This window comes from Sphaeramia orbicularis, chromosome 1 (genome assembly GCF_902148855.1).
Source record: "Sphaeramia orbicularis chromosome 1, fSphaOr1.1, whole genome shotgun sequence".
NCBI lineage: Eukaryota > Metazoa > Chordata > Actinopteri > Kurtiformes > Apogonidae > Sphaeramia > Sphaeramia orbicularis.
In genome coordinates, this window is record NC_043957.1 from 23,293,678 (window position 1) to 23,311,505 (window position 17,828).

A 17,828-nucleotide genomic window follows, 5' to 3' on the forward strand; every position below is an offset into this window, starting at 1 on the left:
CATGCGAGGGGCGGGGTTTGTTGTGCTTGCCACCACTTGTTTGTAAATGTTTTAATCATTTACCGTACAGTACATGTATCAGATGCAAAGCTGAAAGTCGTTTATACTACTGATGCTGGAGTTTACACTTTAGAGTCTGTCGAAGTTCGGTGTTAACCTGGAGGAGTTTGCATGTTTTGCTGCCACTGTCAATCCCTGATGTTGGAATTATCAGGTGCAGATGTCAGACTATGTGCTGAGTCTGGCTCTCGGGTGGTGAAATCCGAGTTTAAGTTTCAACACATTAGGCTGATACTTACTCAGATAAAGGTAGATTACAACACTAACATGGCTGTCATGGATATGGATACAACACACAATTAACTGTCTGCCACAAACCTTTAAGCATAATATTAACACCTGAGCCCGTTTACATACACAGTAAAACTCTGATCATTATCTGACTTCTGGAGTTACCAGATTATTCAAGTGATCGTGTAAACAGATACAGACATAATCTGATCTGTTTTATCAGATAACAGCAGTAATCTGATTATGACAAATCTGATTAACACGCCTGGATTTCTCCCCAATACTCTGATGTCTTCATGCATGTATACAGGTAAATCAGATTTATGTTAGTTCTTTTACATCTGCACATATATAAACACAATTAAAATCATAAAAAATGGAAGTTACAGGGTGAAATGTAGGCAGAAGACCACAGGAAGTTTGATTATACCCGGACCCGGAGAAGCAGATGAAGACATAGCATGTAAACATGTCAGATCTGATTATTACAATTATCCGAATACTCCCAGTTATCGAATTTTTGTGGTCATGTAAACAGACTCATTGATAATAGAGCTGCACAATATATCGTTTGAGCATTGTCATTGGAATGGTCACATTGCAGGTCCTGTAATGTAGGAGGCAAATGAACTCGATGTGTTCTCATCTAATTTCAACCTAGGTACCTGACACACACTGCGTGCAGCGATCCTCCAATTACAATCGTTCTTAATCAGTTTGCCAAGGGAGACCACGCCCCTGCACATGGAGTGAGTCGCTGGTAACAACATTGAAAAACGAAAAACAAACGAGAGAAAATCACCGAATGCAACGTCAGTTATCTGGAATTATTTCAGCTACAAGATGGATGACACTGAAACTTGTGTTCTGTGTCGATAGTGCCTTCCACCTGTCGCCACGAGAAGTAACACACCTAATTAGTTTGACCATTTACATCAGCACCACACAGCTATTATATCCTCCTGAGTAGTTTTTCATATTGCAATATATATCACAGGGTTAAAAAAAAATTGTCAGTTTTTTCCAATATCATGCAGCCCTAATTAACAATGTTCTTCTTACACTCACATTCTCTTCAAATAAGTTGTTAGTGGAGTTTTAACCAACATGCATTTGGTTCAAAGCCCTACCCGTTGTATTGCCTGGTTGTAGCTGGTTGAGGTATGTAGGGCAGAGCTTCGGTGGCGTTGTATCTGAACTCATTGGTGAGAGGGATGGAAGGAGCCGACCACGTCTCTTCAGGCACATACTGACCCGTCAGGTCTGAGGGAGCATGAGGATAGCCTCCATTAGAAAAATCCGGTTGGCTGCAACTATTTTTATTATTATCAGTGTAAATGTTCATACCCATATTCCTGTCAACTCCTGCAGCAACAGCAGCAAAACTCGGGGCAAAGTTGGGCGCTGGAGGATCTGGGCTTTGGCACATGTCTTTACGATATAAGTTGTTCATGCTTAACAGGAAAAAAAAAAAGGGAGAAGAAATTGAGTAAAGGTTACACTCGACAACCTGAATCGTACATATTTTCTTTAATTCATGAGGTGATAAATATTACTTTAACCAGAGTCTGTTCAGTGTGTGTATTTGTTAAACTACCTCTGAGCCTTGTAGGTTACGTTCATGTTCTGGTAGCATTCTCTGTCTGATGCGTAAACGCCGTACTGAATGGATTCCCCTGCACAAAAAAAAAGTGAGTTCAGTTATTCTGTCAGTAATAAAATCATCTAGTCTGTGGAAGAAGGGCTTAGAAAATGTGATTAAAAAACCATGTTGAGAAACCTCAGTTCAGCTTCTGCTTTGTGAACATCAAATTAATGTAAATGTTGGTTTAATGGTTTGATCAAGACAAATATAGAGTCTGTCACCACCTTCAAATCTTAGCTTAAAACTTATTTATTCAGACAGACTTACTCAGTTCCATAGTTTCACTTTGATCTGCTGCCATTTTATGTACCTATGTGTTTTATATGTGTATGTGTGTAATTTTAAATGTGTTGTACTTTAACAATTTTGTATGGTGACCCTGAGTATCCTGAAAGGTGCCAAAAAATAAAATAATCATTATTATTATTAAATATCAACTCCTCTTTAAATCATTAACAAATCTGCATATTTAGTTTTTATATGTAATATCTGTAAATCACCTTTTAAAGCTCATAATGTGGAAAACATCATGCCATAATTAGAAACTGAACAGAGGATGCTCACAGAGGTTAAAACCACTACTATCCTTCATAAACACTTCGATACTTATCCCATAAAGACCCAAAGAGCCACTGCATCAATCAAAAGCATCTACTGATCTAAACTGATTAATATCTGTCGATCCACTAATCCTACCAATACATGTCAATAATTGGTGTAAAATACAGTTTGTCATCTTTTCATGGTCATCAGATATGACCCATTTGGACATTCACAGGCTCCGTAGTGAATGTGGAAACACCATCATCTTCTACAACATTGATTCACCAGTAAAACCAGCACAGTGTATGGATACACTTGTTTGTATCAGGGTTCCTACAGCTTTCTACAAGTTACATTTAAGAGCTTTTTAAGACTACGTTGAACAGAATTTAATGCCTATTTCACGGCCATACTGGCAAAAATGTGTGACTCCTAGTATTTAGGAAAATATAGTTATTTACTCAAACGCCTTGATTTCCATGGGGGCTGCAAAGTTAGCGATAATTGGTTCCTAATTTCAATATAAATTGCCAAGTTGGAACAGGTGGAACTGAGACGACTAACATTACTGTCTTTGCAGTTTGGACATTTAACAGACACATTTAAACACAACACAGCGAACAAGTTTATGGCAAAATAACTTAAGACCTACCATATCAAATTTAATACATTTTAAAGCCTTTTTTTTTAAGGTATTAAATACAGATTTGTAAATTCAAGACTTCTAAGACTTTTTAGGACCCTGTGGGAACACTGTTGTATGTTCAGTTATTGATATCTTTGCTGAAAAAGTCACTTGTTCTTTAGTTTTCTCTGTTTCTGATATAATAGCCCTCAGTTTTAAGGAACATCTATATGATCAGTAATTTAAATGTCAGAAAATACATGATTTACACTGAAAACAAAACAAAAAAACCTGCAAAATACAAAAGATAATATTATAATACATGATGATACATCACTTGAGAAAGGTTAAATAGAGAGAAACATTTGGGAACTGCCACAAAAATAGCACTAGGTCTCTATGGGTTAAGTATCAGTCCATATTAAATTAAGGCAAAGTTGTCTGTACTTTTTCTGTTTGAGGTAGCGTAGGCATGTGTTCGGGCGTTGTTGGGGTCCTTGTCTCCCTCCATGCTGCTGGCGCTGCTCCAGCTGCCCCAGCTCCCTCTGCTGGCCCGAACGCTGCCTGATGAGCTGCCAGAGTCAGAACCCGACTCACACATGCCGCCGCCGCCGCCACGCCGCTCTGTAGGACACTTCCTCCGAGTGCGAGTGGGACACACACCTGCCAGAAAGGAGTCAGACTCAAACTCACATGTTCCTACTAAAAATTCTGCTGTGAATGATCTTTAAAGGGGACAGTGAGAAGATGGCAACAGGACTATGCACACCGTTTTGTCTGAGGGGGTTCTCTGTGCTCTGTCCAGGCTTTGGTGCTTCTGACTTGGAACCGTTACAGCAGCGGTTCCTGTTGCGGGTTGCAATGTTATGATTCCCAGTTTTCCAGTCAGGCTCCTTCTCCCTCTCTGGCATCACTGCTACACTGTGTTCAGGACCACTGTGGTAACAAACACACACACACACAGAGTTATTCTGGTGTTCCATTCCACACTGAATGTTTGTATTATTCTGATAATTACAATACTGAATGTAGAATAATTCTACAATAAACTAAGGACACTCTCATCAAGTACAGAATTATAATCAGTAACATAGACTGAAATTAAAGGCAGTAAGGTAAATAAAAAAAAAAGAAAATGTTAATGATTACTTATAATCATTATAATCTGTTACTATAAAAACAGTAAAGTGGTATTGACCAAAATGGGACCCGAGTATAAAACAGACTCTGGGTCATACCTGATGTCATGCGCTGTTTCGTGTCTTTTCCTCCTAACTTCTAAAAATAACACCAAAACTGCATATGAAACAAAACCTTTGTCCTTGTAGACGAAATAACTCCTTAACATTTAAAACTTTACTTATGCCACTGGAATTTACAGAGCTCTTCATTTGCTTACACCACACAGTATTGTAAGCTATATTATTATACAGCAGACAGACATACATATGAAATAACAACTGTGGTTATCTGGTACCTGGAGACATTTTCTGTCTTTCTGCGACTCCTCTTTCCCTTATTTCCTGCTGCAGAACTAGTTTCTGAATTCTGTGCTTTCTTCTTCTGGCCTTTTCCATCTTCTCCCAGCTGAAAAGTGAAAGAAAGAAATGTCAATCTCTGAACCATGAAATCTTTGAAAATATTTACAGTAGTTTACACTTCAGTCATCTTTCTTTACCTCCTGTTCAGCACTATCCCTTTTGTCCGAGTCCATCTTGTCATAGTGCTCAGAGCAGCTGTTTACTGCAGGACTGCACACCAACAGGCCTGGTTGAGGCCCTGGACCCAACGTAACATTATCTGGGAAACCAGTGGGCATTTCCATGGGAAACATAACTACCGCTGGCACCCGGTCTTCCACAGGGCTGTGGGGCTCTTCTGTAAAGTCTGCTGAGGTCTTTTTATCCAGCTCCTTCATGAAAGCTGGTTCATTGTTATTGCAGATGTCAAGGTCTGGGGTCAAGGGAGGGTCTGGGCTCAGGTCTTCGTGATCTTCATCCATTGTCACAGCACCAGATGTAGTCGTGGGGGGGCTGGACTTGTATTTGGTGTAATACAGTGAAACCTTGTGTTTCTTTTGTGGCTGTGACAGGGTTGTGGAGGAGCCTTTCTTTGAGGTCTGGGGTCTCTGGGTGGGGCTGTTGGCCAGAGCCGGAGAGCCACGGCCCTTACCTTTGTCAGACGTGTGACATGTGTCCACGTAGCTCTTGCAGCTTCCCTTTGTTTTACTACAAAAGACATACAAAGTATAAATGAATATCTAATAATAATGACACAAAATGTGTGCTTTAAAGGTGCAGGGTTGTTTGCAGAAATAATTATACTTTCTTTAGTGTATGATCAGCTGAAAATAAAATAGATGCACATATGGCGTCGCTGTGGTCACACGCACTGAGTGGCAAAAACACAACCTACTGAGTGGTAGCTTTATACTTGAATGACACAGAAACACCAATCACAGAAAAAATGATTAAGAGCTACTTTGTAATTACACTGTAAACTCACTGACACAAGATGAATGATTATTTTGACCACATTAAATGTAAAGTCAAAGAAAACACATTTTTGATACTTAAAAAAAATATCCGAAAAAGATTGCCAGAAGCTAACAAAAAGGTTTATTGTGGAAAGAAATACAACCAAGTGTTGAATGCCCTCAAACTTTGTTTGTACAAAACCTATAAATGTCAGTAAATGTTCATTCATCACACAGCACTAAATGCAGCCATGTTGCTAAACGTTTTTCTGCTCAATCTTGACCAAGGGGGTGATGGGAAAGTCATGTCACTAAAGACCTCCTATTCTTTTCATTACCTTAGAATATGTGCTTTATATCTACAGATGGAGTGGGTCCTCCTCCCCAGTTGGCAGTTTATGGTGCCAGCTTATTAGTGAGGGCCTTTCAGGTTATTACCTTGCCCCCCCGAAGGGGAGGCAAGGGGAACTGTTTTTGGTTCAGTTTGTTTGTTTATTAACTATGGGTTGAATTCATACCAAATTTGGTTTATAGATTGCCAGTGAACCGGAATAGATCTCATTAAATTTTGGGAAAAGTATGTCAAAGTTCAAATTTTTTATGAATTCTTTAAAAATTTTTCTTCTCCCATTTATTTTTAATGGGTGAAATTTCAAATGTCCATAAAAACATCAATTTTGTTTCAATTTACTTCAAACTTGGCACATATATAGAGGCAACTGATATGTTGACATCAGCACACACCTAGACATGATGACATCAGCTGGATCGATGCCAAAATAAGTTACAATATGCGTGAGGGGTGGGGTTTGTTGTGCCTGGCAACACTTGTTCACATATTTTTGCAGCAACTTTAAGTTTTCAACAAGAATTAGGCAAAGTATTGAGTGGATTAATTAGATATGACAAAAGATTTCATTTTGTACAATTAAAACACACATTCTTTAAATAAATAACTCTCTTCTTACAGACATTAATAGAGTCAGCACATAAAAAATATACTGCTGTAAACAAAAGAAGTGGACATACTTTACTCCATTGGGTGTGATGTTGTTGACAGTGCCATTGTCCCGAGACAAGACAGAGTTGTGGTTATTCCTGATACTGGGTGTGGAGAACTCATTGAGGATGTACTGAGCCTGATGGAATGCCATCAGACATACACCAAACAAAGAGAAGCTGAAATGCACACAGATACACAGTCTGTCAGAACAAATGTGTCACACCTGACATACCACATACTCAGACCATTTATTCATGCCTTAGACACACCCATACTTTCAAATATTTCTAAATGGATGGTTATTATTCACAAAAAAGGTATTTACCAGGTGAAGATGAGGGTGATCACCCAAAACGTTTCCTCCCAGCTCGGTCCAGGAACCACTTGGGCACACAGAGGTAACATGTGATGTGGCAGCGTTACGTTGAGGGTAAATGGGAAAGAGGTGCCACGTGATGTCACCAGGGTGAGGTCCCGGATCACCCAGGAAGAGGTAAAGTCTGGAGTGAACCTGAAAACACAGAACAGAAAGTTAAAAGAGAAAGCAGACATTAGCTCGATTATGAAAACTAGGACCAATGACCATGTATCTCACCAGCATGTTCTATCAAGAATCAATAACAAGTTGAATTTGTGAGGTTGTCAGATTCTATGTTAGAGTTCTGTGTTAGAGTGCTGTGGTCTTGATGCAGGAGATCAATCTCCCAATACAAGTGGGTGGTACTTTCACTGGAGGAGAACTCAACTAATTAAATGAAAGTCCATATATTTCATTTCATTTCATTTATTAGTTTATTGTATCATGGACAATCCCAATTAATTAACTGTATCAGTAACAGTAAAAAGGGGCAGCTGACTTCATATGACTTCCTATCAGTGCTCAATAGTAACTATAATGATATTTGTAACCATTTCCATGTTATAAGCCATGAAAATATGGCAAAAATAAAGGCTGATTTTGAATACGTCAAAATTTCGTCCCGCCAAAAAAACATAAATAAATCTAAATTTCTCAAAACTGTGAACAAACTTTGTTGACATTCTCCCAAGGAAACTACATATAAAATTTGAAATGAATCTGACCAGTATCTTCAACAGAGAAGATATTTCAAAAGGTAGATTGAACATAAAAAAAACAAGTAGCAGTCAGATGAATGATGCTCCAAACGTTCATCATAACTGAGTGGCAAACATGAAAACATAATTAAAATTTTAAACTAGAGGGATAAAGGTAACTTACGCAATGGTGATCTCAGAGGATGAGTTGTGGTCGAGGCTGAAAGAATGACACTGCAGCACCTCAAATCCAAACCCCTGACATTTATATCCATTTATATTCATTGACATGACAGTAAGAGGAAGCTCTCCTGCGTTCTCCACCTTGAAACTCTTTCTGATGGCGAAAAGCGGCTTATTGGTGCGCAGGCCTAGGAAAAGAAAAAAACATATGATCAGTTGTGAGATTACAAGGTGAAAAGTCACAACCTTAAAAGGGATTGTTGTTTAACACTCATGTATTTAGGTAACAGGGCTGCATGATATTGGAAAAAACTGACATTGCAAATTTTTTTAACCCTACAATATATATTGCGATATGAAAAACTACTCAGAAGGATATAATAGCTCTGTGGCACCAATGTAAATGGTCAAGCAAATTAGTTTTGTTACCTCTTGTTGTGGCAACAGATGTAAGGAACTATCGACACAGAACACATTTCAATATCATCCTCCTTGTAGCCGAAATAATTCTAGATAACTAACGTTGCTTTTCTTTTTGGCACCAAGTCTTCGTTTTCGGTGATTTGCTCTTGTTCACTGCTCATTTTTTAATGTTGTTACCAGTGACTCACTCCACGTGCAAGGGCGTGGTCTGCTTTGGCAAACCGATTCAGAATGGTTGTGATTGGTGAATTGTTGCGCACAGTGTTTGTCAGGTACCCAGGTTGAAATTAGATGAGAGCACACTGAGTTCATTTGCCTCCTACATTGCAGAATCTGCGATGTGGCAATTGCGCACACGTACATTGCAATGACGATGCTCAAACGATACATTGTGTAGCACTATTAGGTAAAGTGTTAAGTTCCATCTCACCGTCACGGCACTCCATCAGCGTTGACTGAGGGACATTGAATCGTAGAGAGGCTCCTGGCCCCGGTAGTTTACTGCCCACTCTGATGAGCTCTTTGGCTCCATGGCCCTGCACTGTCACCATGTCGAACACAGTCAAGTTGTTCCTGAAAAACAATTTAAACACAAGCAAAAGTTAATATATAGTCTGCCATTTCTACAGCTATGGGATGATATCATGGATTGTATTTTTGTAGAAATGCAAAAACATTAACAATGACATTTTTCAACTTTACAAAAAAAAAACCCTACTCCTGTTGAACCACTAATAAGAAATATAAACACAGTTTCATGCCCTCACTTTGATGCAATAACATAAATGAGTACCTGATGATGAGAATGGTAGTGGTGGGTTTGTGTTCAGAGGGGGTAAAGACCACAGCAACCTCTCTGGCCTCCCACGGCTGGAGCAGCAGACGCAGAACACCCTCCCCTGTTAGGTCTTCAACTCTGTCTCCAGACTGTACACAAACACAAACACAGACAAAAACGTTACAAGGGAAAACTGAAGTCGAAGCATAACACCACACTTGTGTCCAGTCCTCTTTTGCTAAACATACTAATGAGACGTTCATAGATCTAATGATCCAGGAGTGTTATGAGGATTTACCTTGGGAGAAGAAGCCAGCAAAGAGAACTCTGTGGTGTTGATGTGGACAGAAAGGGGGCTGATGTTAAACCTGTCAATCAAAACAAAGATTAGATAACCAACTGGTGAGAGGTGAGGAGAAAACCTCATTTATAACATATCAGGGAAAAAAAGCAACATTCAATTTGCCTCTGCAATAAAATTCAATATGTAAATATACCATTTGGTTAGGAGGTCCAGGGCCTCCAGGGGGGCAGGGTACAAGGAGAGGACTCTAATCTCTATAGAAACCACTGAAGAGGAAGGATTCTTCAGCATGAAGGTTTTGACCTGAGTCAAAAAAGGCTTAGATTAGATAAATGTCCCAATATGTTGGTCAATCTAATTTTATCTAGTTAACAGCTGCCGGTTACCTTGCTTTCATTGACTGGTGTAGCACCAAAGTCCAAAGGAGACGACATCTCTACAGGGAGCCTGGGCCACCTGAGAGAGATTTATGGGATTTATTGTTATGTAATGACTCAACTTAAAAAAGAAAGCCGCACAGTGTACTCAACACTAACCTGCAAGGCATTTTGTCTTTGTGACTCTGCCATCGAGAGCAGAGTTCAGCAGCTAGTTTGTTATCAACAGCCCAGGAAGAACGGAAAAAGTCTGGGAGGAGAGAGCGCTGCCACTCAGAGCGACCTGGAAACACAACAAGGAAAAACATTAATAAAAATAGAAAAAAGCAAAAATGTCTGCTGTTTCCAAAACGACAACAAAAAAAAATTTCACAGGAAGCTGCTGGTATTAGACAAACCAGAGGTGCTCATGGAGAGTGCATGAACAATAGAAAAAAAGACACCAAACACACCAATACATGAAGAAGGCTCATGCCAACACGCATTGGTGTGTTTTTAACTCCAGCCCCAAAGAATTAACCTACATGCCCTCATGAAAGAAAGGCTTTTTACAATTTTTGCAACCAAGTGAGTGCCTGAATTTTTGTCTTTTTTCTGATGTCCGCTGTTTCATGTAAAACATCATGTCTCACCTGCATCAGATAATTTGAGCGGGCAGGGTCGTCCACACTCACGTTCAGTCTCAAACACGACATCCCCCTGCTGAGACAAGAACCACATCATCCTCTAAACCGATCTTATCTTTCATTTTTATTTTATCTTTCATGTTTTACTTCATTTTAAATTGGTTTGGTAAATGCCAGAGTGGTTTTAATTTTAATTTAATTTAGTAGAATTGACTAGTTTAAGCATTGTTTGACCTTTTCTAGTGTTATGCTCACTTTCTCAGTTGTTCTCAGCAGCCTACAGAGGCTGAAAAGAGCAGGATGGATTGCAGCTAATCGACTACAATTTACAGAATCACTGTGATAAAAACTGAACTAAACCAAACAAAAATATAGAAGTTCAAAGGAACTTTCTGTATAATTTGTACACAATTCATGTGTTATGACAGCCTGAACACACCAGCAGTCAGCTGACAGAGTTTACAGCACTCAGTATCAAGTGCCATTGGCATCACATAAAGCAGTACATCTCAGATGCATAGAGTTCATGAAATTGTGATAGTTGCCTGTGGAATGTTGTCTCATTCTACCTGCAGTTCAACTTGGAGCAGGCACATTTTTTCTGGGACCGGAACATGCCTTCCAAAGGTGTTTAGGACTTTGGACATCTGTGGCATTGTGACAAAAGTGCCCATTTTGGGGTGGCCTTTTATTGACCCTGGTGCAAGGACCCTGTGTATTGGTCACTGACTGAGCAACTCAGTGTTATGATCCATGCAGCTCAGGGGTGGAATAACTCAATGAGTGAGTAATCTCACAGGGAGTGGTCAATGAGAACTGGGTCACCAGACCTGAGCAAAAAAAAAATCATTCACTACACCTATAAACACTATTTGTGGGTATATTTCATTATAGGTCAATTTAACATAGCATTTTTGGTTTGAGTATTTATATTTTGTTCAGTGTAGTATCTAACTGTGTCATGTTTGCTTTTCATTAGACAAGTGATTTATTAACTGCAGTGCAAACTGAGGTGGAACAAAAATAAAGCAGATTTTCCTGCAATTTTCCTTTCAGTGAATGAAAACATATCAACACACTTCAGATAAAGTCTGTTTGATAACTACAGAGCTGCTGTGTTACCTTGGAAGGTGTAGAGTGAAAGTAAAGTGGAATCTGCAGAGCTGTTCCCAGGCTGGTATAAAGACTCAGGATGAACAGCTGGTTGAGGGGCAACGCCCTGCTGAGCAGGTGGAGGGACAGGATGTGCCAGCAGCCCTGTGGAAGTGTCACTGGACCACTGAAGTTCTCCACCTAAAGGACAGGGGGCAGCAGAGACAGAGTCTGAGCATGTCCTATAGAGCGTGCTGGCCAATTAAGACCACACTCAGCTTTAAATGACAGAAAAGGTTTACTCATTCTTCTGTCATGTTGATGACACTAGATGTGCTCACTGTCATTACAGGATTCAGTGGTGCATACCTTCATTAATCCCTGCAGCTTCTGTGAGAGGCTGGCGTTGACCACAGTAAGAGGAAGGGCAACGGGGTTGGTCAGCCACAGTTCCACCTGCTCTGAGTCCCTCTGTTTTACCTGACATAGACTGGACACATCTCCAACAGCCCACCTGAAAAACACAGACAAGTCACTACAGTGTTGAATTTATTTGACTGCTTATTATTAGTGATTTGCAATATTACTGCAGAGATAATCTTACAGCTTTCTATAGCTATACAATACACGTTTACATAAAAGGGGCAGTCTAAAAGCAGTTTGACACCAAGCATGAAATTAGAAAAACTGATTTTGTGGCATCTTCTAAATACTTGTAGACCACAGACGAACACAAATGTGTGTGTGTGGGAGGGGCATCAAAAATCCACCTGGAAAAATCTGTATTTGACCAATGAAATCCTTTGTTCCAACAAGTACTCTCACACCCTGATGTTTAACACTGCTCTAATTATACATCCAACACGCACTAGTAATTGATGGTACACAACAAGTATCTTCTTTCTTGGGTTTCAGTTCACAAGTTTTTATGCTAATGAAACAAAGCTATTGTACACCATCCGCCTCCAGCCATGTATCCACGGTCTGTAAGACACAATCATTAGGCCACACACAAAGGCTGTTGTGTGCCGTTACACACACCTTTGGTGTGTCAAGCATCTCACAGGCATAATGTTACTTCAGCACAACAATATCATTACGGTCAGCAAAACAATCTAAACAAATGAAGGCGGATGTTGTTGCCACTGCTATTACTTGTTTACTCTTGTCAAAGTAAATAAAAATGGAATATGGATCATGGACAATTCATGTGACTATATTCTATTTTTTCCTGCCCTACAGTCCTGCATTGCACTGGTGAGTAAGAGCCTTAACTTGTTGATAATCCTACAGTGACAAAAAGGTGAAAGACTTTCATGCTGTGAACACTTACCTGTGTGTGATATGTAGCCCATGGAAGTTGGAGGTCGTCTGGTTTCCCAGAATGTTTAAACTGATATGACTTGTGCATTTTCTGCCGTGGCTTGGCAAGGAACCTAAGATCAAATTTTGAGAAATATTCAAATATTTCAAAACATGCAACTGTCAGTTCTTTTACTGTAGATATCAGCAAAAAGGGACTATACTGTAGATCTATTTGTATGAACTGACCTCTGCAGGCCAGAGTAGCCACTTGAGTGAAGTTTTTTGCCTCTGGTCTCAGAAGAACCTGATTAAATTCTAGGCTAGCCTCAACTTTTGAAAGCACCTGCATGTCCTGAAGAGATACAAACAATGTCTATATGTCAACAAAACATTAATGCTGTGCAGAAGACAAATTGAAGTGCAATTAAGTCAACACCTCACCTTTATGTCAAGCTTCTTCCCTCCAGAATTTAACATATAAACTCCTATTTTTGGTTCCCCTGAAGATAAAAAAAAGCACAAGCACATAAAAAACAATGTACAAGTGTGCCTTACAGATGTTAAATGTGAGTCAGATACATGTTTAAAGACATTCTGTATCCGAGTGATCACAGTATGATGTGCTGTAACTATATACCACTGATGTGGACATCAGCAGCTGATTTCAGTGACTGTAATGTGATGCCAGGGACGCTCAAGTCCTCTCATGTCTCTATGTAACTGTCCTTTTATATTAACATCATGTTCCCCTTTAGTCAACAGACATTTTCTCCCCAGAGTCAAGTCAACAGGATTTAGGAGAAAGAGAAGTGCAACAGGAAGAACAGATAATCTATTAGGTCGACATTTTATGTAAAAATGTAAACACTACTTAACATTTTCAGCTTCTGCTTTGATAACATTACAGTAAGTGGTCTGCACGACAAGTGATCCAATAAGTGGAAGAGACTAAATCTGCCTTTACTTCTACTTAAGTCTTAATATACGACACATTGGTCTGTATAAAACTTTATGGTAACTCATTACTCTGTGTTCACATATGCGTTGCCTGAAGAAACTGGGCCAGACTGTGTAGAAGGACCCACCTACTGCAGCCGGTCCAGCAGCGGGGGCCACCAGAAGAACCAGAATGTGCTCAATGACATAAGGTTTGAGCTTGTCCAGGTCAGCCGGTCGGTCACCACGCACCGACAGATTAATTTGCAGACTAAGGCGCTCCTCGCTCTGCAGGCAAGACCCCTGGGATGACACAGGAAAAGCATTATCAGTCAGGAGCTGCACTGAGTGAAACATGAAAAGGGGAATGAGACAAGGATGAGAACAATGATAAGTAATAAAGGGCCAACGTCTGTGCTGGTCTGGCATTTTAGGGAACAGAACATTGTTTTTGTCTTTTTAGTTTTGAAAATATGATATTTTTAAACTTTCAAATTTTACTAGTTGGTTTTTTACTAAATTTTTACTAAATTTTTCAATGGTGTAACAAACCAACAACACATATTTATTACTGCTTTCCAGGGACTTTATGATGTATGCTGTAAAACTAGATAGGCAGTGAACTACAACACCCCCACCCCACACTCTGACACTTGTAACACCCTCTTAAAGCCCACAGATAAGTAGTGGGAGAGTGCAAATCTCACTGCTCGTCTCAGTGGGTGTCTCGCCACTTGACGACCTGCAGACAGATGCCCTGGCGTGGTGCCACCAGGGCTCAAGGACTGCAATAGCAAACCTAATCCCCTGAAATCAAGGCTACTGCTAAATTCCTGTGAGGCGAGTTTAATCTGTGAGCAGAGATGACCTACACCAAAGACCACTTTTAGGTTTTATTAGGGAAGACCTGAAAAGAGCTGAGGAGCTGGCACTGATCTTAGATAAAACCTGGAGGTCACAGCTGGGACACCCGAGCAACTAAATGCGAGGTTGTTTGCAGTTTGTATGATAATGACTGCATTGGTAGTTTGTGTGCAGCTGTCTCTTGCATCATGTGTATTACACCATTCGCCCACTGGGAGTTCTTTGACAATTATGAGTCTCAGGAGCAAGCAATTACAAATCTGGAAAGACATCTCAGCCTCCCCAGGAACTCTGTAGAAAACAGAGGGTGCTCAGGTGAAGAGGCAGGCTGTGTGTTTCAGTTCTACACCAACTGACCCTCTGCTCTGAAGAGAAAACATATTATCGCATTTCTATGAATCATCTAAACTGTGGTGTCCTGCCGCAGTTTCATAATGGGCCAAAAATATTTTTAAACATCTCATGCATACCATAAGACATTTCTAACACTGTTACCTCTGTAAAACATCGACACCAAACTTAGTGTATGGTCAAATGACTGCAGCCACACACACCTCACTGAGTTACTGTCGTGTCAATTTATCTCCGAATACCTCTGTCAGTTCAGTTTCCACAACATCTTTCTAAAAACATCTATGACAGCTGTTATACTTGGCTCTGACATATTTTCTCTTAAGTTTGTTAGTGAAACCATAGTTATAGAGATGATAATAACTTGTTTTTCAGCCATAACCAGACAGTTTAAATGCTCACATACTAAAGAATACTGAGTGACTTTAACACATGCTCAATCCTTGCAACACAATAAGATCATCTGACTGTCTACAGATAGTTATACGCTAATGTTAGAATAAAAATGGGTTGATAAATGGAGAAACATGTATAGACTAGGTCCTAATTTAATAACTAGAAAGCACTAGGGAAGCGCAAACCTCTGCCAGGGCAGCTAAACTATGCACCAAAATCTTGAGATATGGTGATTTTTAAAGAATTGTGCACTGCGTGTCATTTAGATTAGATTAGATCAGTGTTTTTCAAACTTGGGGTCAGAACCTCACATGGGGTCACCTGGAATTCAAATGGGGACACCTGAAATTTAAAGTACCGTAATTGATAAAAGAAAAAATACAAAACCTTACTAATAAAAAATATATGGTGAGTTTGAGAGAGACAATCACAACACATAAAAGACGTGGCAAACTGTGAAGCTGAAACTGAAGCACTGTGGTACTGTTTATCTTTCAAATGTTCATTGTGGTCAGTTTCAGATGCTGCAGCTCTTTCATAATTCATACTCTGAGTTATTGTTTGTTCAGTATTAATTGTCAGCCTTGTAAATACAAGCTGGACTGACTGTACATATCCTGACCAAGGAAAATCAAATTCTCACTTCGTGCAGTAATCTACACCTGGCTTTTCTGCCTCCATCCACAATAATATACATTATATAGACTAAATGTTGTCTAACATGAACATTTATTTGCAACATAGTATAGCAAACTGTTACATGATCAAAAACAAAGTCATTTTAGCAAAAAAAAAAACCAAAAACCCCCCCCCCAAAACTCTCTGTTATGAATGTCTGGGGTAGCAAGAAATTTGTGATGTTAAAATGGGGTCATGAGCCAAAAAAGGTGGGGAATCACTGCATCAGACAGAACTTTATTGATCTAACTTTACACGGCATAAAATGGTCCATGGTCAATAAAAGGTGTAAAATCCATTTAATAACACCAAAAATGAAAGTGAGGAGCAAGTGGTACCTGAGGACTGTTGAACAAAGCCTTGGGCAGGGTGCACTCCAGAAGAAGACCCAGAATAGTGATGTTGGAGGCATCTTCCTGCAAGAAAAAATATTATGACAGGATGTTATAATGCAGAGACAAATACCTGAATGACCTCTTAGTGACAAAAGACAACAAATCCAATTCAAATATCCAATGCCCATCTATCAAACCAATAAAGAGAAAGAAACACCTGATGACAAACAATAAAAGGATTACAACCTATTTTACATGGGTATGAATTAAATATGAGGTGTGAAAAGGAAAAAAAAAAGCAAGGATGAAAAACAGACACAATATGAAGTTGATGAAGTTTTCAGGCGAGATACTGTTTACTATGCAGAATAAAAAAACAACCCTGCATTCAACATAAGCAGCAGTCTGAGAGTTACAGTCTGTCTGCATTTGGCCAGAATGACATTTTGCAACTGCCACTCCACTTCCTGTTGTGGGGGCGAGGACTCCTTTCGGATTGCTTCGCACACACTTTCACTTGACTTGTCTTGCTTCTAAAATCTACGCACTAATTTGTTGTTGATTCTTTAGGTCAACCTGGCTTTGAAAAGTGCACTAATATAAGACTGCGTCAAATATTTAAAATAAGAGCGTATGCAATTATATGCCGCATTTATACATTGTTTTCAGAAATTAAACAGACATGGTGTTGTGACATCCTTCCTGCTGATTGCACACAGCATGTGCTTGTTAGTGTGTATCACAATGTGTCTGTGTGTCGCCTGAAGCTGTCCGTTTATCGGGGCTGACAGGAAAAGGGAAATCAGCTGTTTCCAATGATGTGTTGCCACTCATTACCGAACCAATCCACAGGCATTTAAATGCATACCTGAGTTTGGGTCAGCTTAATGCTCTGGATGTGAGGGAATATTAGCAGGCTATCCTTTCTTTGGACAGACTTTAATGAACCCCGGTGAACTCCCACACCAAATACCTGGAAAACAAACAGTTAACCATTACAAAAGGATTCATTACTGTATACATTAAAACGTATGTCTACTATGTCATTTTAATCCGTTATTTTACTGTCATCCCTTTCTATTAATACTAGCTTTATTGCTAACTGTATATCATATGAAGTTCTATTCTTATCTTACAAAAATTATCTGTGAATAACAAAATCATGCTCTGTAGATCCAAAAGTAGAGCCACTTTCGTAGCAGCAATTTAAAGTCATGAATTATGAAAAAGGGTGTTTACACTCAAAATGCAACATTATGACAGATATTGCATTGGAAGAAATATTTAAATCAAAAATAAGAATGGATGACAAAAACTTGCTTTTAGGGGCAAATTTAAAAAAAACAAAACAAAACAAAAAACAAAATAAAAAAAACCACAACTAATATTCAGATTTTCACTGAATCTTCTATTCATTGGCATTTTCCCCAACATTGTACTGTATTTGGGCATAAAGGGACACATTTACTTTTTAGTTTTATATGGTACAATACATGCAAAAGTGGTGCTGTTTGCCTCACAGACAATCTAAAAAAGTCTGA

The 17,828-nt window shown here is 39.3% G+C and overlaps 1 protein-coding gene across 3 annotated transcripts in view; it reads right to left on the bottom strand.

Moving 5' to 3' along the window:
* tmem131l (transmembrane 131 like) overlaps positions 1-17,828 on the bottom strand; it is a 46,989-nt gene that overhangs the window by 6,396 nt on the left and 22,765 nt on the right. The window contains exons 7-31 of one of the 3 annotated variants that reach the window (XM_030129740.1): positions 17,156-17,260; positions 16,291-16,368; positions 13,813-13,966; positions 13,169-13,227; positions 12,974-13,079; positions 12,756-12,858; positions 11,792-11,936; positions 11,453-11,623; positions 10,337-10,403; positions 9,864-9,987; positions 9,714-9,783; positions 9,521-9,630; positions 9,322-9,391; positions 9,039-9,172; positions 8,676-8,818; positions 7,824-8,010; positions 6,909-7,094; positions 6,610-6,759; positions 4,783-5,332; positions 4,582-4,691; positions 3,874-4,040; positions 3,552-3,767; positions 1,889-1,967; positions 1,639-1,745; positions 1,422-1,554 (exon numbers count right to left, since the gene is read on the bottom strand). In XM_030129740.1, the coding sequence (XP_029985600.1) occupies positions 1,422-1,554; positions 1,639-1,745; positions 1,889-1,967; positions 3,552-3,767; positions 3,874-4,040; positions 4,582-4,691; positions 4,783-5,332; positions 6,610-6,759; positions 6,909-7,094; positions 7,824-8,010; positions 8,676-8,818; positions 9,039-9,172; positions 9,322-9,391; positions 9,521-9,630; positions 9,714-9,783; positions 9,864-9,987; positions 10,337-10,403; positions 11,453-11,623; positions 11,792-11,936; positions 12,756-12,858; positions 12,974-13,079; positions 13,169-13,227; positions 13,813-13,966; positions 16,291-16,368; positions 17,156-17,260 (3,524 nt within the window). Of the gene's footprint in view, positions 1-1,421; positions 1,555-1,638; positions 1,746-1,888; positions 1,968-3,551; positions 3,768-3,873; positions 4,041-4,581; positions 4,692-4,782; positions 5,333-6,609; positions 6,760-6,908; positions 7,095-7,823; positions 8,011-8,675; positions 8,819-9,038; positions 9,173-9,321; positions 9,392-9,520; positions 9,631-9,713; positions 9,784-9,863; positions 9,988-10,336; positions 10,407-11,452; positions 11,624-11,791; positions 11,937-12,755; positions 12,859-12,973; positions 13,080-13,168; positions 13,228-13,812; positions 13,967-16,290; positions 16,369-17,155; positions 17,261-17,828 lie in introns of all 3 variants that reach the window. The other 2 variants (XM_030129669.1, XM_030129807.1) reach the window with 2 other exon arrangements.